This window comes from Mercenaria mercenaria, chromosome 18 (assembly GCF_021730395.1).
Source record: "Mercenaria mercenaria strain notata chromosome 18, MADL_Memer_1, whole genome shotgun sequence".
NCBI classification, from domain to species: domain Eukaryota; kingdom Metazoa; phylum Mollusca; class Bivalvia; order Venerida; family Veneridae; genus Mercenaria; species Mercenaria mercenaria.
In genome coordinates, this window is record NC_069378.1 from 17005161 (window position 1) to 17027242 (window position 22082).

A 22082-nucleotide genomic window follows, 5' to 3' on the forward strand; every position below is an offset into this window, starting at 1 on the left:
CGCCTATGTTAAAAACACTGGGTGGGTTTTTGTCCGGGTGGGTTTTTGTCCTACATTCGGAGTATACACAGTTAAAAGAGATTAAAAACAGCATTTTTCACATTAGATCGTGTGAGAACATTTGGTCAATCCCTGTCTGAATTGTTCCAGGGTAGGCACCTGCACAACCTCGGTTGGAAGAGAGTTCCATAGAACTATAGTAGCTGGGAAGAAAGAGAATTTGTAATAATTACAGGGTGTAAGAATCGGCTTGTAAGACAATGGGTGCATGTGTCTAGTAAAGCGGGTATGGGGTATAACGTAAGGGAACATTGGCACTGCAACCACAATGATGGTAGGTACAAGATACAAAATCTTTATTTTGAGTCGGTTGTATAAACATATAACATTAGCATTTTTCTATTTTCCGACTATAAAACAAAAGACAATAAAACATTTAAAAAACAAACAAACAACCTGTAGCTAAAAGATAATAAGTTAAAATTATAAACAAGAATACATACATTTAAAACATGGTAAAAACAACATGACTGGCAATAAGTAAGATAATAATAATAATATATGTTAACACATTTAAGACAAGGTTAAAAAATACATATATAGACTAACGTAACGTGCATGCATGCTGACTAGCTGTAACTGAACGACAAAAACTGAAACTGAAAATAAAAATTCAAATAAAAAGACTAAAATGCAAGCAAAAAGGGAGCATGCATCTAACATACTGTAACTAAAGGGTGGTGGGGGAGGGGGGGGGGGGGGGGGGGGATAATGGGATCAAAACTAGTGGCACATTGAACATTTACAGCTTGGGCCGACCCATGTCCGGATTAGCCTAATAAACTCCTAGTATATAACGTGGGGAAAAGTTTTACTTGAAAATGAACAAGGGCACCACAAAATAAATTTAAGATGTCACAAAATAGTGAATAACTAGGAAAAACAGCACCCTGTAATGGTCACTTTCCCCTATCCATGAATGAGTTTGAATGTCATCTAAAATTTTCGCATTTTGATTATATCCGCGACAACCTAAATTAATTCTGAGACGCCCCCTCAAGAAAAGCTCTTTAGTCACAGGAGATTAAAAAGGTATATAAAGTTCGCGTGCTAGGCAACAGAGTGCGGTAAGTACGTATTTTAATTTTAAGTTACTTTTATTAACTCATTATTATTATTGATATGATAAATGTATTGTAATTAAGCAGAAGTTTATAAAATAGGCGTCTACATCCAAGCATATGTCTTACGGAATTTGTGTGGTTGGTGCATTTGGATGTTTATATAAAGCATTTGTACTCAAATATATTCGTACCAAATGTGTTCCAAAGACGGAAAGTTTGCTCTGATTAGCCTGAATTCAGAATTGATTTGACGACCATGAAATCCTTAAGCTAAGTTGGCTGATATTATGTAAATGCTATTTAGTTCTGAGAGGCCATGTGGTGCTTAATGCATATTCTTTTTTTTTGTGTGTGTGTGTGTGGGGGTGGGGGGGGGGGGGGGGGGGGGGGGGGCTAGGGAGTTGTTTTACTCCAAGTAGATTAATGATTTTATAAACAGTAACTGGGTGTTATTTTGTAGAAACTTCACATGTCTTTCAGATGTAGCCATATGAGATGTTTAACAGAAATTTTCTCATTTAATTATTTTGTTACAGTATCAGTTAAACCACCCACAGCCTCAAAAATGGACCTAGTCCAACTAATTGTACGTGAGTTGCGATATTGTGATAATTTTTGCATAGGTCAATATCTGCCTTATCATGAAAATATTTCACAATCAGTCCTAACGTCAAATTATTTGGACTAAAATGGACTAAGAGTTTTTTGTATTCTCAAGGATTTGCACACTGGCCTTCCAATCCTGAGGTCGGGGGTTCGATACCCAGCAGCTACTCGGGAATTTTTATAAAGGCTTTTCAGTGTTTCCCACCCAACTAGAGGTGTACTGGTCAGGAACCCAGGCAATCCTTGCGTGTATCAGTGCTATACACTGGGCACGTTAAAGAACCAGGTTGTCTATTTGCAACAAGCTAGGCTAATTAGCCGGACATGCCTGTATCTGATTTCTGATCTCTCACTCTGTCCCTCTGGTCAGATCGCTCTGTGTCTGTACTAGTAGAGGATGAATTATGCGTCCTGTGAGGCTGCATTTGAACTATGTAAAGCGCCTTTGAATGTGAAATTGATCATGAAAAGGGCACTATATAAATCCGGTATAATAATAATAATAATAATTTAGATTTGACTCTTCAGCAAAAACAACTTGTAGAATTGATTTGAAAACATTTAGATAACCATGGTGTAAAAAAGATATATTCTGTAGAAAATACATCAAAAAATATGACAGTTGCACCAATAGTGCGTAATTTATGGTAATTTTGCTTACCCCTCCAGAAAAAAAAAATATATAGATTTTTTTTTTAATCAGTAAAATGTCAATATTTTTATTATTTTCATCCATTTGCGTTCAAATCACTTGAAATTTTCATTGTGTCAGTTTTGTATCATACCTGTTTAGAAAATAAGAAACATTATATTGTTTGACAATTTAAGGCATTTAGAAATGAGAATAAGAAAAAGATGATACAGACTAATATAAATTCCATCTGACCATGAAAAGTTCCAAAAATATCATCATTGTCTCCATCTTAAAACTGCTTTTTTTGTTGTGTTTAACATCGGACACACAGTAGTATATAGGTAATATGGGACTTTCCAGCTTTGGTGGTGGAGGAAGATCCCAGGTGCGTTGCATTATTTCATCTCGAGTAGGCACCCATGTAGAGCCAGCTGGATGGCTTCCTCAAATGAAGAATTTAATGCCCCGAGTGAGACTCGACCCACATTGGTGAGGGGAAACTAATTCTAATACAGTGACCTTAACCACTCGGCCATGGAGGCCTTTTCTTAAAACTGCTAAAACCCTAGATGCTTATGTTGTAAAGTAACATTTTAATTTGGTCACATTTAAATGTGGAGTTCCCTTCAATTATTGATTTGGTAATAGTGTTTTGGTTTGTGAAAAAATTTGATTGTTTTTAAAGCTGAGTTTGAGGAAAATAGCAGTATGCATTGTACTGGTACTTATACATGTATATTGCATTTTATATCAGTAGGAAGATAAAACTTACATCATTATACATAATTATGTAGATCTACAAAGAGTTTTGGTTGGAATATGTACTCCCAGTCCAAGACACAAACAAACAAAAAAACAAATAAAACACTGGCCCTATTTAGGTATATGGTGAATATCCCATTTTATTGTCTGGGACGTTACAAACTTTCCTTCCATCAAAAGTTTCATCCAGATTTTATACTTGGTACAAATATTAATCACAATACTGTTCAGTGCCTATAGAATTCACCAATCTCACTTATAGTCAATGAAGGATCAAAGGTCAAGGTCATTAGGGTTCAAATGAGTTTTTGTTAACATGTAACTTTCAAGTAAACTTTATTTTAGCACAAATATCTCAGAATCTTAATAAGTACCAAGACAAGAACTATACATTAAAATGTTTGTATTGTGTGTAGGTGGGTTCAGATGGGGTTCTTCGAGTACTGGTGTTCTGGCTTAATGATAAAATAATGTACATAAGTCAGGTAAAAACACGTAAATATGGAGGTTTATTTTGCTCAGAATTTAACATGTCAGTAGCGATATATCAACAAAGCATTATTTTTATTAAAACATTTTCAGTACTTTGATGTCTATGAATCATCAGAAGCATTTTGCAGCTTATTTTATCAAATTTGACCAAGAAATGACAAAGTTATTGCAGTTGAAAATTTTTTTAATTACCTCCGTAGTTCTGTCTATTGCTATCACCTTTCAGCTGCAAGTATGAAAATGTATGTGCTAACAGATATTAAAAGCGCTATGGACTATAACAAAACAAACTAACTGAACTCCTTAACCACTATGTCATAAGTGGATAGATGTTACATGCGAGAGGTATATTCAACATTTTGTCACAAAACTGAACAAGGAGTGTTGTCTCCCTTGATCCCTCTTTTCATGCAAGTTAGGAATTTACTACTACTGTTACTGTGACAGTTTTAAGATTTTAGGGGTTGTACCGACACACAAGGTAAAAAGTGTTTTTTATATAAATACATATTAAACAGCTCACAGGATTCCTAAAAAGGCAGTGTATTATGAACTTTTTAAGCCTCGAATAATATTTTGAAATCAATGTTCTTAGATTAAAAAAAGGTATTTGATTGACAAAACACTAGTGTTATGGCTTGTTAGATAATATTTGCTGTATAATACAGTCATAAGTTTGGCACAATTTAGATTAATTTTACATTACGTTTTGTTTGCATGTTGATAATGGATTTTAAAGGTTTTTATTAGAAGTTTTATTTCTGTAAGTTTTGTAAGACTGATGTCATTTTGAATAGGTCTTAATGGATCCACTTGGAGAAAATCCCAATTTTTGTTTGGATATTTTGGACATTAAGATAAGAGGTTAAGAATGTCTTTTATCCTTTAATACACTTTTAAGGGGGCATGCCTCTTATTGAATACATTGTATATATTCAAATTTCTTTTTTTATTAAAATACAAGACTTACTATTAAACATAGCTAGCAATATCATTTTGACATGAAATATTAATTCTAACACGATCCGGTTTCTTTTTCCATGAAACAAAGAACCTTAGATTGAACTGTGCATTATTATGCAATTATTTAAAATTGCAGTTTGTATGTCACATTTATTATGTCTTAGCCACAAATGTCATAGCAGCATGTTGGAAGAGAAAAACACTAAAAAAATGCAAACATTTAGTTGATGTTGTCAGGATGTAGAGAAAAACTTAATTTTATATTGAGTTAAGATTGAAATAATGTATCGTTCAGATGCAAATTATTTTATCAAGGGGACGCAGCCAGAGTGGTAGATTTAATCCTTTGCATCTGAACTCCAAACTTTGATTTTACTCAGTGACATATCACTGTTAGGGATATATTATTTCTTTTAAGGATGCATGCTGCAGTTTGAGGTAAAACATTTCCCAATAATAGAATTTCTTCAAACTTTGTATATGAACACAGTGTCATGTTAGAAACAGAATTATGAAAAAAGGTCACCATGCTTGTTCAGGAGTTATCTGCCCTTGAATATGCAAATTTGAAGAAAAATCCATTTTTAAGGGCAGATAACTCCTAAACAAGCACAGTGATCTATGATTGTTTTTGCATTTTTCTGTTTCTAACATGAAACTGTATTCATATACATGTACAAAGTTTGAGCAAATTCTATTTTTGTCCCATCTCTCATACAAGAAACTGCAGCCTTAAGCGAATTCACGAAAGAAGTGGAGCAGGTGGGCATTTATTCGAACAAATATATTTGCTTTTCAACTTTGGCTTTACTTCAAGTATTATCAAAAGTTAAATCATAATAAAAAGATTTACAAGTTTTTTTACATGAGTTTTCTTTATCATTTAAGTAATAAGTGCAACATTCGTAATAAATAGATCAATAATCTAGCACATGCTAAGACCGTTTAAATAATACAGTATTTCATTGGGGTTTTGTTAGATAATCCTGTCAAACATACATTTGTGTGCGTTAAACATTTTCGAAAGGTAATATTGTAACTGTCAAGAGTGTAGCTGTTAGATGTTTCTATGGTTGTCTGTCACGGTATTGACTGTTGTCAGTGCAAACTGATTAATTATTGAAAGTTCTGGATTCTTTTCATTACCTGTGTACTTACTGTGCTTAGAGTTGATTATAGGAAATCTGCCAAGTTTATAATTTTATGATCACATCAAATTACTAGTAAGTAACTTTTTAGTAACTGAAGGTTTAAGGATATAAGTGTTTTGGTGCTTTAGTTTTTTACAAGGTAATAATTTTGTCATCTTGTTCTAGATTTTGCTGTAAATTGCATTTTTTCAAGTTACTCATATTGAGTTTAAAACAAGTGTTTTTAAAGAGTCTTTATATGACCACTTTTTAAAGACATGTTTTAACAAACTGATTTTTTTTTTTAATATCAGTCTGGTTTGAGAAAATTGGTACAGTCATGATCATCATGCAGTTATGAAAACTTATTATTATTTTCAACATACAAAATGTTTGAAGCATTTTGCCTAGTAGTGTTTATGTATCACCAGGTCCTAGTTAGTGTTTAAAATTATTTTTTGTCCAATGGCATTGCAGTATTTTTTGAATTATCGGGAAATTTATTTTGGTGAATCAACATTTACTTCCAGTCCAGTAAGTCACATACTGTAGGCGGAGCTTAAATTTGTAAACAAAAAATAATTTCAAACACTAAACAGGTTAGTGTTTATTAGAAAGCATTTATCAAACTAAATTGGATGCGCGGCACAGCCGCGCCAGACCAATTTAATTTGATAAATGCTTACTAATAAACACTAACCTATACTAAATGATAACCTCCTCCATTTTTTAGCTCGACTATTTGAAGAATAGGGGAGCTATCCTACTCGCCCCGGCGTCAGCGTGTCAGCGTTAGTGTGGGCGTCACATAAATGTTAAAGTTTGCGTACCACCCCAAATATTTTCAAAGTCCATTGAGATATTGCTTTCATATTTTGCATACTTGTTTACCATCATGACCCCAGTCTGTAAAAAGAAGGAGGCAACTCTATCAAGCATTTTGACTGAATTATGGCCCCTTTGCGACTTAGAATAAATGTTAAAGTTTGTGTACCACCCCAAATATTTTCAAAGTCCATTGAGATATTGCTTTCATATTTTGCATACTTGTTTACCATCATGACCCCAGTCGGTAAAAAGGAGGAGGCAACTCTATCAAGCATTTTGACTGAATTATGGCCCCTTTTCAACTTAGAATAAATGTTAAAGTTTGCGTACCACCCCAAATATTTTCAAATTCCATTGAGGTATTGCTTTCATATTTTGCATACTTGCTTACCATCATGACCCCAGTGTGTAAAAAGGAGGAGGCAACTCTATCAAGCATTTTGACTGAATTATGGCCCCTTTTTGACTTAGAATATGCTTATTGTAATGTTAAAGTTTTACTCATTGCTTATATTATACTATCAAGCACTGAGAATAGTTGAGCGCGCTGTCCACTGACAGCTCTTGTTCAAATTGGGATTGTGAAAATTGCTGAATTTTGGAAAAGAGCATTTTATTGAGTTATAATGGGTCCTTCTCTTTTGTAGCGGAGATCAGTAACAGAGACTGAAATGTGGTGGTTTCCAAATCTGAAATTAACTACCTAGTTTCTTTCTAATTTTTGAATTTTAATTATTTTGGGAAGTTTCTCTGCCTTGGGGGAAAAAGATAAATTTTGTTTTGCTGCTGGGAAGTAGCCAAATATGGGTCTATTTTTATATTTTTGAGAATGAAAAGACTTGCCACTGGTCTGACAGTTTCTGAAATCGTACTAAAACGTTGAAGTAGGATCTGTAATCATAGTCAAGAATTTTTTTATAAAAAAAATTCAAATGTTAATATATGAATTCCAGGTATAATCCAGCATAATGGCTGCATCTGGCATTGCTGAACATAATGAGGCAAGGAGGAAGGAGAGAACCATGCAGAAACGGGCATTCACACAGAAACTCATGATGGTAAATTCTTTATTTTGTCTGTTGTATTTGTTGTTTTTATGGTGAAATACTAGTGATTGCAAAGAGCACCTCTGATGATCTCAGCAGGCCTTCAAAGCTTGACACTTTTTTTCCGTGCGTAAACTTTTGCTTGTGACCACTCTAGAGGTCACATTTTTCATAGGATCTTTATTAAAGTTGGTCAGAATGTTTATCTTGATGATATCTTGGTCAAGTTCGAAACTGGGTCAGGTGCGTTCCAAAACTAGGTCAGTAGGTCTATAAATAGAAAAACCTTTTGACCTCTCTAGAGGCCATACTTTTCAATGGATCTTCATGAAAAATGATGATATCTAGGTCAAGTTCAAAACTGGGTTACGTGCCATCAAAAACTAGGTTAGTAGGTCAAATAATAAAAAAAACTTGTGACCTCTCTAGAGGCCATACTTTTCAATGGATCTGTATGAAAGTTGGTCTGATCGTCCATCTTGATGATATCTAGGTCAAGTTCGAAACTGGGTCACGTGCGGTCAAAAACTAGGTCAGTAGGTCTAAAAATAGACAAACCTTGTGACCTCTCTAGAGGCCATACTTTTCAATGGATCTTCATGAAAATCGGTCAGAATGTTCAACTTGATGATATCTAGATCAAATTTGAAACTGGGTTACGTGCCTTCAAAAACTAGGTCAGTAGGTCAAATAATAAAAAAACCTTGTGACCTCTCTAGAGGCTATATTTTTCATGGGATCTGTATGAAAGTTGGTCTGAATGTTCATCTTGATGATATCTAGGTCATGTTCAAAACTGGGTCAACTGCGGTCAAAAACTAGGTCAGTAGATCTAAAAATAGAAAAACCCTTTTGACCTCTCTAGAGGCCATATTTTTCAATGGATTTTCATGAAAATTGGTCTGAATGTTCACCTTGATGATATCTAGATAAAATTCGAAACTGGGTCACGTGCGATCAAAAACTAGGTCATTAGGATAATAAATAATAAAAAAAACCCTTGTGCCATCTCTAGAGGCCATATTTTTCATGAGATCTTCATGGAAATTGGTGAGAATGTTCACCTTGATGATATCTAGGTCAAGTTCAAAAGTGGGTCACGTGCTTTCAAAAACTAGGTCATTAGGTCAAATAATAGAAAAACATTGTGACCTCTCTAGAGGCCATATTTTTCAATGGATCTTCATGAATATTGGTTAAAATTTTTATCTTGATGATATCTAGGTCATGTTCCTAACTGGGTCACATCTCAAAAACCATCATGGTCCTCTTGTTTTTCATTAGTGTCCTAGAGGCCCCCTCTGTCTGTAGAATTTGGTGTCCTTCACCAAGATTTACCAGTAAGATCCCTCCAGTTTGAAAGGATGATATTGTACTGTAATCAACCAAAAATTATTGCTGCCAGAGATAAAACAAAAATCAGTTTCATATTTTACACTATATAATTTTTAGGCATATAGTTTTTGAACCGTTTGTTGGTCTGTCCGCAATTTTTGTCATCGATGGATGGATTTTCAAATAACTTGGCATGAATGTGTACCACAGTAAGACGACGTGTCACGCGCAAGACCCAGGTCCGTAGCTCAAAGGTCAAGGTCACACATAGATGTTAAAGGTCATTTTTCATGATAGTTGGGCGTGTCCAGTTCATATCTTTGTCATTCATGCATGGATTTTAAAATTATTGGGCATGAATGTGTACCACAGTAAGACGACGTGTCGCGCGCAAGACCCAAGTCTGTAGCTCAAAGGTCAAGGTCACACTTAGACGTTAAAGGTCATATTTCATGATAGTGCATTGATGGGCGTGTCCGGTCCATATCTTTGTCATTCATGCATGGATTTTAAAATAACTGTGCATGAATGTGTGGCACAGTAAGACAACATGTCGTGCGCAAGACCCAGGTCCGTAGGTCAAAGGTCCTAAACTCTAACATCGGCCATAACTATTCATTCAAAGTGCCATCGGGGGCATGTGTCATCCTATGGAGACAGCTCTTGTTCTTTCTTCATTCTATACCATCCATTGAAAATCTTTTTTTTCTCAGTCATTTTGCCTAGATCTTTTATTTTCTTTTTCTCAGATGTGACATGCTACAAGAAGTTCGTTTTTTTATGATATTATTTTTTATTTCTTTGAATTTTTAATGGGTTCCCTTGAATGCCCTTGCAAGTCACTCATTTCTCAAAAAAAAGCAGTTTCATTATATAAGGAAGAGTGCTTTCCCTTGGTTATTTGGGTTATCTTAACATTGAAAATAATCTGGTATTGGATGTGGACTGTTATTACACCTGCCGTTATCAATCATATTAAAATAGGTATCCTAAAGGAGCACCCAGCTTTTAACAGTCTGTGTCCCTTGCTGGAATTTGGGGTCCTTGTCCTCAGGATACTGTTAATGCTCAATAGGCACACAAAAAGAGTATCCAGATGAAGTAAAATTATTTTTGTTTCTAATTATGTTCAACATACAATGTTATTTCTTATATTTGATTGTTACCAATATGCTATGTACTTTTGGTTGGCCAACTTTTTATATAGTCTTATATAATGAATGTTTGGAAAAAAAGATTGTAAACAAATCAATAATCCAGTTCGAACTGAAAATCTTGGCACTCGATGAAATATTCAGTATTTTATCAGTGATCGATCACCCCAGTTCCAACTAATTATGAATGAGTATCCAGATGATTTTATTGATCTAACATAATTTTCACAAAGCAGTCTAGACTACGTGGGGGTGTGAAGTTGTGTGCATGAGTTATTAACTGGATTAAGAATTAAATATGGTCATGGGATAGGTCATATTATTGGTTCATAGTATTACTTGCCATAAATGTTAGTATTGAGTCAGTTGCAATAAAATCAGGGCTTTTTCTGGCCATTTTGGGAAAAAGGCCCCTGTGCTTTTTGGGAATTTTCGACTCGCGAATACTGTCATAAATTATTGGGAAATATATGTATCGGTTAAACATCCAAATTAGGAAAGTATTTCCATGAAAATCAGTCTTTTTTTTTTTCTTCCTTACGTATATTTCTGTGATTTCTACTGCTAATATTCATAAAAGGAAACTGCTTTATATTCAAATTCAAGCTGGAAATTCAATAAAATCTACAATACAATGGTTGCACCACTATAATTTGCAACAAAATAGGTCTAAAAAAAAAAAAAAAAAAAAAAAAAAAAAAATTTTTTTTTTTTTGCTTTGATTGGGAATTTTTGAACAGCTATTGGGAAAAAATATGCATATTTGCCATTGGGAATGGGGCCGAATTTCGGCCCCGTGGGACACGCTGAAAAAGCCCTGAAAATGTATGCTAATAGGATTTAATAGATTGTATAGGTAGACTTCGTGAAATGATAATTAAAATGTGTTTGGAAACCTGGCTTAGACTACAGCCTTGCCATTTGGACAGTTAATGACTGTGCTTAGAAACAATAGATACAAGAGTTATGTGAAAATGTCTTGTTGTACATTATCTTGTACGATAACATGTCATATTAAGTTCTATGTCTTCAAAAATGCTACACCTTTGAGGTCAAGGTATTTCACCAGGATGTTGTGAAACAAATGGTTTTTGTTTGTTTGTTTTGGGTTTAAGGCCATTTTCAACAGTATGGTATTTTAGTTATATAATGTAACAGCAGTTGTTCCTGGATTCTGTACCAGTACAAACCTGTTCTCCACAAGTAACTGCCAACTTCCCCACATGAATCAGTGGTGGAGAACATACACCCCGCCTGGGGATAGAACTCACAACCTCACGATCTGTAGATCTGCGCTGTCCCTATTGAGCTAAGCTGGCTTAATATAGGTTCACAGTTACGAAAAAGCATCTTAACTGTAAACATAATTATATTGTATAAACAAAGAGCACAGTTATTTAACGGATATGGTGTTTGAGTCTTGGACTCGTGTTGCAATGTATGCTGTCCCTGTAGGGTGTTGATATCATGCCACTCACAAGACACAAGTACTGGTTTTGCTGCTGAGGAAAGCGGACTTTAAATATTAGCTTTCTCCCTTCATTCGCAATCAAGCTGATATAAATACAGGTGAAACTCAATATCTCAATTTCCAAGTGACTGAGCTTTTTACTTTGAGATGACCGAAAATTGACTTAAAATGATATTTTGTGAACATGTTTTTGTGGACGGGACTTGAAAATGTCTTTAAGGTTTGTTTGTTTTGGGTTTAACGCCGTTTTTCAACAGTATTTCAGTCGTGTAACGGCGGGCAGTTAACCTAAGTAAACCAGTATTCCTGGATTCTGTACCAGTACAAACCTGTTCTCCGCAAGTAACTGCCAACTTCCCCACATGAATCAGAGGTGGAGGACTAATGATTTCAGACACAATGTCGTTTATCAAATAGTCACGGAGAACATACGCTTTGCCCGAGGATCGAACTCGCGACCCCGAGATCTGTAGCCAAAATTTTGAAATCAGTGAGTTTGAGATATCGAGTTCGACTGTATGTATAGACTAGCTTACATTTAAAATATATTTTTGTTACAGTCCCAGCTGCAGGAAGAATTTGGTGACAATCCTGATCTTGTTGGAGCATATACATTGGAAGCGAACAAAGATACTTACACTGCAGAAGTGAACCAGACAAGAAGATCGGGGTCTCCACCTGGCTATGCAGGGAGTGCAAGACATGATGCTGCTTTTGTTGATCAGTAAGTTTTTAGTGTGTAGTTACAAGTTAACTCTTACCCTGCTAAATTTTTATAATGTACTTGTCCATTTTTCAATTTGGACAGTACCATTAACTGTTAAAAGGGGTGCATACTAAAAAGATACGGACTGAATGGCGAACAGTGCAGATCATGATCAGACTGCATGGATGTGCAGGCTGATCATGATCTGCACTGGTCGCAAAGGCAGAATCAATTGTGTTCAGCATGATAAGGGTTAAACATGCTTTGCAGTGTGTATGTATGTCACGGCTTGATGAATTGTTTGAAAGAAAGTTGTTCTGCAGGATGAGCTGCTTAGAATTTTTGCTCGTCCAGCTGCAATTTGTAGTCATCGTGAAGTTCACTATTGAAAAATGTTTTATAGATGGACTGCTTGAAATTTTTTAAATATGAAAGCTTTTATTGTCCTCTTTGCATTGGTATCTGCATCACAAAATTTTGTATGTAAGCAGGTTTCCCAAAAACTGTCATACCAAAATTTGCATTTAGTGCTCTCAGATTTCCTACAGGTCTTCGGCGTCATTAGAAGACCTCACATGATAAGCCACGTAACTCTAGCTTTTATTTTGCCAAAATTATGCCCCTTTTAACTTAGAAATTTTGAAATGTTGGTTAAAATTTTGCATGTACCCGTAAGCAGCCTTTATAGCTTGACTACCTGTGGCAGCATTTCCACATTCCAGTTTGATTTTAAAGTTTTTGAATGCAAACATGATAAGCATACCTTTTGTTGCGTAAAATATATGATAATCATGCTTTGTTGTGTGTAAATACATGGAAATCATGATTTACAGTATGAAAGTACATGATAAACATGCTTTGTAATGTCGAGGGCTGAGCGCGAAACTATTGTATCTTGTTCTTTATTTATATACAGTTACAATAGTTTCGCGCTCAGCCCACGATGTGTAAATACATGATAATAATGTTTCGCAAGTGTATAAATGCATAAAAAACATGCTTTTCAGTGTGTAATTGCAGTGTTAACACATGGCCTATGTAAATTCATGAAAAGTACGCTTTATTATTTTCAAAGATGCACTTCAAAATTAGAATTCCTGTCATGTCTCACAAGAATTACATCATAGTTAAAAAAATACTTTTAGTTCCAAAATTGAATAAAGTATGATTTTATTGTTTCAGAATGAGAAGAGATCAGTTGAGACAACAACAGTTAGTTGAATATTCTGCTAAGATTCCACGCCGGTTTTCAGTAAGTATAATTATTGACCATTTCGTGAAAAAGAAATCTTCATTATATGTTATAAATTTCTTATATTTCTTATGTAACCACTAGTAGCTCTGAAAAAACCCCAACAGATTATAGTCGGACAATCAATGAAAATGATAAACATGTACGTCAAACTTTTTTCGCTCCAAATTGACGGGACATGCAGAATTAGTACCAGTTGTTGGCAGTTTGAGCATTGGAACAATATACATTATATAGGAATTTTGCTGGAACCTGACGATGAGTTGGAGCAAAGTTTGCAATTGGTGTTCAAATTACCTGACTTTGAGCAAAAAAAGTTCAGCTGTATATTTAAATTTTACTAAGGGGTGAACTTAGTTGGCTGCCATTTAAATGATAGTCAATTCGGCTGCCATTTAGGTGATAGTCAATTCAAGTTTCTTATAATGAAACTAATGTAACAATGTATGGATCATGAATAGTGAATGGCTTTAGTTAGAATATGAACCTTTTCTGAATAATTCAGATTAAGTTTGTATTATATTGCCATGAAAATAAGTGGCTGCTGATTTGCTTCAAGAAAATTCTAGGTTTTAATAATAGTATTTGTGTAACAACATTGTGGTCGTTATGTAGTTGGATTTCTTTTATAAGATAATGAACCAAATCAAATCAATTTTGTATTATGTTGCCATGGAAATAAGTGGCTGCCATTTTTGTCTAATTTTTGGAAATGTCATAATTTCTTTATACATTTATTTTGTTAGAACATTTGTGTACTTCTTTTGAGAAAATAAAGATGCAAGTTATGCACTACTAAATCATTTGAGCCGTGCCATGGGAAAACCAACATAGTGGGTATGCGACCAGCATGGATCCAGACCAGCCTGCGCATCCGCTGTTCGCTAATAGTTTCTCCAATTCCAATAGGCTTTAAAAGCGAACAGCATGGAGCCTGACCAGACTGCGCGGATGCGCAGGCTGGTCTGGATCCATGCTGGTCGCATACCCACTATGTTGGTTATCTCATGGCACGGCTCAATTTTATTTTGTAACCATCAAATTTTATCCCAGTCTTCTATTTTGTAAGCAGGTAAGTTTGTGGATTTTATATTTTAGAGCTAAAATAAAATTTTGTTTGTTTGTTTGAATTTCTCTAAAATCTTGAATTGGTGCAACGTCAAAATAAAATCCACTAAAAATCAAGGGGGGTATTCGATCTACTCCTTACCATGGAAAAAAAATGGCGGCCAAAACTGAAAATGTGAGTTTTTCTTCCTTTTTTGCTTTTTCAAGGATATCTAGACAATAACACATGTCTATCAACCTGCTCCGCTGTTTTCTCCATCTACCGGTACCTTTCACTTTTGAAACAGCACTTTAATTTGTCTGGAATGCTGGTCATGAAATTCGAATCGATGGAAAATTCTCCGGTAAACACGGGATAAGGAATAGTGCGACTTGCAAAAATGGTCTTTTACCTAATATACCGCAGGTTGTAAGCTATTTTTCTGATTTGAAGGAATATTTCCACATATTTATCTAATACTGTTGGTTTTGAGCAGATCACAGTTCGTATTTTCAAAAAAAACACAATTTTTGTCCGATGGTAAGGAACAGTGTGCGAAAATTAGAGGATAAGGTGCAGTGCAATTTTTTCAAACAGATTTTACAGTTTTCTCTCATCATTTCTGAGATAACCAGTTGACATTTTTATACCATGTAATAATTAAAGAGGTCTGAATCGTGACCCTGGCTGTTAAACTACACTAATATTGTAGATGAACCATAGTGTAAACCCTCCTATCGTTAAGTTTTAAATGACGAACAATCGAGTGTTCCTTACCGTGGTTGTTTAAAAATAGGCTCCGGAAGCAAATTAAACATACTATAATTCCAATGAATGTGTTTATACTTGTTACCTAATGTCAATTGGATTTATCATATCCATAATCCAAAAAATGTACAAAAGACAATTTAAAATGATACATACGTTACTGGCGCCATGCGCAAGTTTTATACAAAAATTCACAACGCTTGACCGCTTTTATAGTTAATGACGGATTTTTTAGTAAATGCAAAGAATACATGTTCCCTAATTACTAATAACTGCATCATAATATGTATGTTTGTGTTATTACGATTCCTAAACAATAAAACAGATATGACGCCAATGAAGGAATACTTTGGTTATGGATCTATCCTACTATGAATATATGAGCTTGACATATAAAGAATATCGTTTTTATGTCTTTATAGGTTATTTCTAGTTTTGTTTCAACTACATGTTATAACATTTGATACAAGATATACTTAGTAGTGATATATTTTTCACTTAAACTTTCCTTATGTAAAGATTCCACTTTCTATGATACAAACGTTACATTTATTCTGAGACACTGAAAATCACAAGAGTAGTTTTCTCATGCCAAAACAGTATATGCATTTTCAATACATCAATCATTTGTCTGTTATGAAGAAGAGGTCCTTCTTAATTTAAATGGCATAAGAAATGGCAAAATGATACGTGATCGATACAAACGTTACCAATCTTATTTAAAATAACATAAACAAGAAAGTGTCACTCAGTTTTAATTGACAGTGTCATCAGTTTGTATCGTCTATGTCGTAAGATGCAGATTTCACACAGGTTAAGTTGCACATTTGTCCTTGAAGACGTGTTTTCTTTTTCTGAAAATGTTCAATGGGCTCCGCTGGTAATGTTCGGTTTAAATAGGAAGCTTAAAGTAAAACCTATTTGATTATATGACAATTATATTTTTTTGTTTCAATTAAATTTATGTTGTTGTACATATTGAGTACGCCATAAACACAGTACAAATTATTGATACATACGTTACGTATGGTAACGTATGTATCCTTTCATGCCTGATATATTACTTTTTATACAACATGAGGCTTCTTTTATTTTTTGAAGTCAAGGTTCCAAGATAATACGCTCAGGCGTTTTAATTTGCTCAAAAGTTTTGTTTTTATCACTATTTTTGTTTAAAACACGTCATGCAAATTCTATTTTTAAAATCTGATAATATATGCTTTAATATTAATTTCTTGCTAAAAAGGTTTTGTTTACAGAATTGGTCGTATGTCATAGTGTTTTTAGCATAAAGATACATGTTTAACATATTTTTGAATACAAAATGAATGGAAACAGCATACCCGTGGTACCAATAGCACAGTGATCGGTAACGTATGTATCAATACATAGGTTATTGGTGTATCACTGTTGACTTGTGGTTGGTTGCACATCAGGTTAACATTATTGTAACATCAAGGGCTAAAATCTGAAAGGTGTATCGAGAATGTGAGAATTATATCCTTTGGCAAACAGAAAATGGAGGAGAGAAAATAAGAAAAACAAAACGAGAAACGGACTTCGAGACTTCGAAGAAAAAACAGTACTTTTTCACAAGAAATGTATAATATGACATTATACATTCCCTGTGAAAATGTACCGTGTTTCTTTCGGAGTATCGAGAGTCTGTTTCTTAGTTTGTTGAATAGGCTTTGGTTGTTCGGGCGCAGGCTTAACCGAAAAGATAGTGTTTGTAGTTTTACTAAGAACGTATGCGACCTTATATTACTTTATTTTCGTATCTATTAAAATCGATACCTTAAAACAAATCGCTGCCGTAGAACTGGTAGCTAAAAGGTAAAAGAGCTAGCTTTAATTACTGTTAAGGTAAAAATCTGCAAGTAAAAGGGCATAAAGTTTTGTTCCAACCATGATATATCTTGAAATATTTTTTTACAAGACTGTTAATATATTTGAAAAAGTCTTTACAGTAAAGACAGACTTAATAAAACTGTTAACTCTGAATGAAATTTTATATGTAGAATTGTTGGTTTTTGTTGGTGCTTGGTTCATGAATGTGGTTGTGCTCAAATAAAATTATCTTTTCTTCATTATTTGGAAAAGTTCTGACACGGTGACTTGTGGTTATATTTAATTTTTAATATTAGAATAAGTACTTTTTCTTTGTGCATTTCATTATATACAGCTTAAAGTGATGTGATTCATGGATTCAGTGACAAAAGCACTTGTTATAAGAGCTGCCACTTACAAATATACAAGAGAATGAGATTATCAAAGCCGCCTTTGTAAATACGAATAATTAATTTGACAATCGTAAGAAATAATTAATTTGAATAAATAAGTATTTGTGCTTTTGATTTACAATGGTCGGCTTCAATTTGATGGCAATCTTGAACACGAATTTTGATGCCCGAAAATGAATTTATTAGTTAATTTGGGATACATACGTTACCATCAGCATATTCCTGATCAGTTTTGACAAGTTTAATATGTGTTATTGTTGATTGACATAAATGTTTCCAAGAAAAGCTTGATAATTCAATGTTCTTAAATTCGTGGTATAAGATACATAATGTTGGTAAATAACAATCATATTTGCCACATATTAAGCCTTACTTGAATGTATTTTTTTCTCATACCTATGTGCAATGATACTTACGTTACTTTTGTAATGCAGCTTAAAGGTCCATTACTAAGGGAAAGTGAGTTGGCAATTTTTTTATAGCCAGTGCATAGACTTCTGCAAGACACTAAATAACGAAGATTGGCAGGTCAAAATTTACAGAAGGTCTTTGGAATTCAAAGAAATGTATGTGTATTATGTTGAAATTCCAGTGAATCAACAGAATGACCCCCCAGGTCTTTTTAACTTTCTTCATACTTCATAGAAAAATAATTGTATATATACTGTGATTTATTTCGAATTTCTACATACCAACTTTCATTTTCCAATAAAATGAAATAGTTTCTGTGCTTTTTAAAAGAAATTAAAATGTTCACTTTCCTTAGTATTGGACCTTTAAGATACAAGCAGGACACATAAAATATTCAAATTGCTCTTCCAAATATATATGTTAATAACATCGGAAAGAGTATATCTATGATTTTATGAGCTTATTATGTTTGCGATTTGCCTTTTGTCAATGTTTTTAAATATGTTTTGTTACAGTTAAATGTTCGTTCAATAATCTACTAGCGAACTCGCGAGGTAATATTCCTTAATAACTCTAAGCCAACGTTAACTTAAAATGTAAGAGTTAACCATAATTATGAAAAGTCGTATACATAGTTATAGCTTCAACCCTGAATAATTTCTGGTCTTTGTATCCATAAAATCGTGAATTAGTGCGCCTAAATGTCGCATAACGTATGTATTTTAACGCAAAATTACAAAGAATGCATAACACCTAAACAAGTTAAGTGGTGTTGCTGAGTTTTCACTATCTTTAGTAAAACACATTGTATTTTAAGTAGGTTTAACTTTTAATGGTTTTTTAAGACAAAAAAAAAATATTTCAACATTTTTGTAAGGCAATTGCTTGTTATTAATGACTTTGGGCGCTATACCAAATAGAAAGTTATAAATACTTAAATGTTGGCGAGGGATACTATATTAAATACTTGCTGAACTTTTGGCTTTCAGTACATCACATGTCTGATAGACAGGCGGATACCTTTTAAATCTTACTACATTTAGCAAGAGATAGTTATAAATGATCACCAAAATATTATTGTAATAGAATTTTACTTGATTGTCTCTGAAAAGAGCAAAGTAAAAAGTTGCTTGAAGAAGTGAACTGCACCTTATCCTCTTATTTTCGTACACTGTTCCTTACCATCAGACAAAAAACTGTGTAATTTAAAATTACGACTTTTAATCGGCTCCAGACTAACCATGATGGAAATATATATTGATTCTTTTCTTCTAATTAGAAAAATAGCTCACAATTATTTGAATTATAAGGAAAAAAGACCATTTTTGCTAATCGCACTATTCCTTATCCCGTGTTTACCGGAGGATTTTCCATCGATTCAAATCCCATGACCAGCATTCCAGACAAACTACAGCACTGTTTCCAATGTTAAAGGTACCGATAGATAGAAAAAACAGTGGAGCAGGTTGATAACCATGTGTCATGGTCTAGAAATCCTTAAAAAAGATAAAAAGTAAGAAAAACTCACATTTTCAGTTTTGGCCGCCATTTTGTTTTGGTGGTAAGGAGTAGATCGAATACCCCCCTTGTAAAAATAAGTCCCCGTCTGTTTATAATGATTTCATGTAATATCTTTGATCTTAGTTGTGCTTTCCAGAAATGTAGTGTGCTGTGTTACAGTTTGCTATTTTCATAGCCAAATTAATTTCTTGTTTTCGTTTCAGTCAAAAGATTATGTGGCACAGTGGTGACAGTCTGCAACCAGTATACCTAGAGACCCTGCCCAAATGATTCAAAAGGACTTTGCTACTATTATGTGTTTCAATCTTTTTTAACTTTATACCCCCTTTTCTGATTCAGATATAAATTATGTACACTAAATTATAATTCTTTTGACCTATGAATGTTTTGGTAAACTGTTACCCTTTTGATGTATGAACTATTTCTTATTAAAAAAACAACAGAAAGCAATTTTTTTGTGATTAAATGGAGATGTTGCTGTTTTCAAATTATTGTTGCTATTGATAAGATATGAGTCATGCCAGTGAGCAATGCCAAGGAAAAAGATGTGTTAATATGATGCTAGTTTACCTTAATGTTTTAAAAGTTTCAATTTCTGTGTCAAGGCACTTTCTTATTAATGTTGCTAAGAGATAAACAAGAAACGTTTTTTTTTGTTTTTTTTTTCTAATACAAACTTCTTGGTAATGTTTGCAACATTATGTATTTTTTCGCATGACATCATTTTAACAAAGGGTACCTTTTCTCTTGGATTGGGTCATATGTTGTTCAAGACTTGTATCTCTCATTTACCTACTAGAATTGCTGAAAGAGCAAAGTCAGTATTTTATCTATGTACTATGTTCACTTTGTGATAACGTTTTTTCACTGTGATAGAAAAGTAGACTTGTTGTAAAGATATTTCTGACCAGGCCACTTAATCTTACACCAAGTCTGCCGTACAGGCATTGCTCATTGTTATATATTTTTATTGTAAAGTTAAGAATTTTAGATATGCTTTCAAGGGCTAATAGATGCACTAATGTTATATAAATAGCCTTTTTGGTACTTCTTGTATCATTTTTAGGGACTTTTTACGAGTTTTGAATAGAATCGCCAGGACGCCACCTAGATTTTTATACTTTAAATTTTAATGGTTCAGCTTGATGTTTTCAATGATAAAAATAATCAGATTTGAAAAATAAATTTTGGTTTGGAACAGGAGCTAGTTTTATATTGTTTTTGCATTTATAAAACAAATTTAATTGCCAGTCTTACCTGGATTATCTGAAAATAGTCTTGTGAAAGAGAACACATACACAAGTGTGAACTTTGTCCAAAGATAAAATATCACACCTTTGTCAGAAGAAACCTTAAAATTTTGGTGTTTTAAATGTCATTTTACATTTTATAACATTGTGATGCCAACATTGTTCACAGTATGGTGTGCCATGGAACATAGTTGGGTTCACACATTTTGTACATTAGATTTGCATTTAAAATTGGTTTAAACTTTAAAACTTAAAGCCATATTGCGCTAGTGGTGTTTTGAGCAGACTTTAATATGCATTTTTTTCAAGGCAAAATGATAAACAGTTTACTGTTGTTTGTATCACACATTTTCGACACATAAAATTTTTAAGGAAAACATTGAAAAAAAAAAAAAGTTTCAGTCACATACGTTTGCAACAAAGAAATTCTTTATTTGCGACATATTTTACAGCTTCTAAAATTAATTGTTACCTATTTGCAGCTTAATATAGATTTAAGTCTTTCAGATAGCATAACACATTTTGTTTATATTACATAGTAACAGTATTATATTTTATTTGTTTTTTTCCATTATATATTTTCTTTTATTATGAATTTTTTATGTTGTGTGTCTCTTTATTCACTCATATATTCATGTTTGTAAGGTGAACTTAACTGCAGTTAGTCCATAAAAACTGCTGATTGGAAAATATATGGTCACAAAATTGTGTGAAAATGAATCGAATATCTAATTTAACAAATTTACAAAGAATAAAAATGGCAGTTGGGTTTCCTTTCATATAATCACTCTTGCTACAAAGCAATTTTGTCAGAACTTCATACATGTATTGTGCTGTGAATAAAAAGTTGTTAAAATACCTTGTTTTGTTATCTTGTAACTACATTTTGTACCTAAGGCGTAAAAAAAAAAAAATTGTTTCCGGTATCCCGACCTACCCTTAATTTTTGGCCCGAGCCTAAATGTTTTTATGGCCTTGGAGAATAATTTTTTCAACTTTTTGACCAAAAGTTGCCAAACTGCACTTTTTATGATTTAAACATGGTCAGTGATGTTAGAAATCAACTTCCTGGTGCTCTAAAGGCATAACCCCCAAATCTGTACCGTATTCATTTTTTGACACAAAAATAATTTCCGAAAAGTCTCCTTTAATAAAAAAAAATTCCCCCAAAAAAATTTTTCCGACCTACCTACCCTAATTGTTTTGAGCATGTTACCGGAAACAAAGAATTTTTTTTTAGGCCTAAAGATGAAAGGAAATGGTATTAAACTATGTGATTATCTGTTTCATGCCATACTGTGAAATCATATATATTCGTGGGGGACTAATTTTCATGGT

At 33.5% G+C, this 22082-nt stretch overlaps 1 protein-coding gene across 2 annotated transcripts; it reads left to right on the top strand.

Annotated features, from left to right (window-relative positions):
* Positions 1 to 1082: 1082 nt before the first annotated feature.
* LOC123538518 (uncharacterized) lies at positions 1083 to 21602 on the top strand. Of its 2 annotated transcripts, none has more exons than XM_045322679.2 (5): positions 1083 to 1127; positions 7493 to 7597; positions 12106 to 12269; positions 13434 to 13503; positions 19698 to 21602. In XM_045322679.2, the coding sequence occupies exons 2-5, from the start codon at positions 7508 to 7510 to the stop codon at positions 19722 to 19724; spliced, it is 351 nt and encodes a 116-aa protein (XP_045178614.2). In that variant the 5' UTR covers positions 1083 to 1127; positions 7493 to 7507; the 3' UTR covers positions 19725 to 21602. The 2 variants fall into 2 exon arrangements, with proteins under 2 accessions (XP_045178614.2, XP_045178615.2); XM_045322680.2 differs by lacking the exon at positions 1083 to 1127 and adding an exon at positions 5655 to 5804.
* Positions 21603 to 22082: the final 480 nt, after the last annotated feature.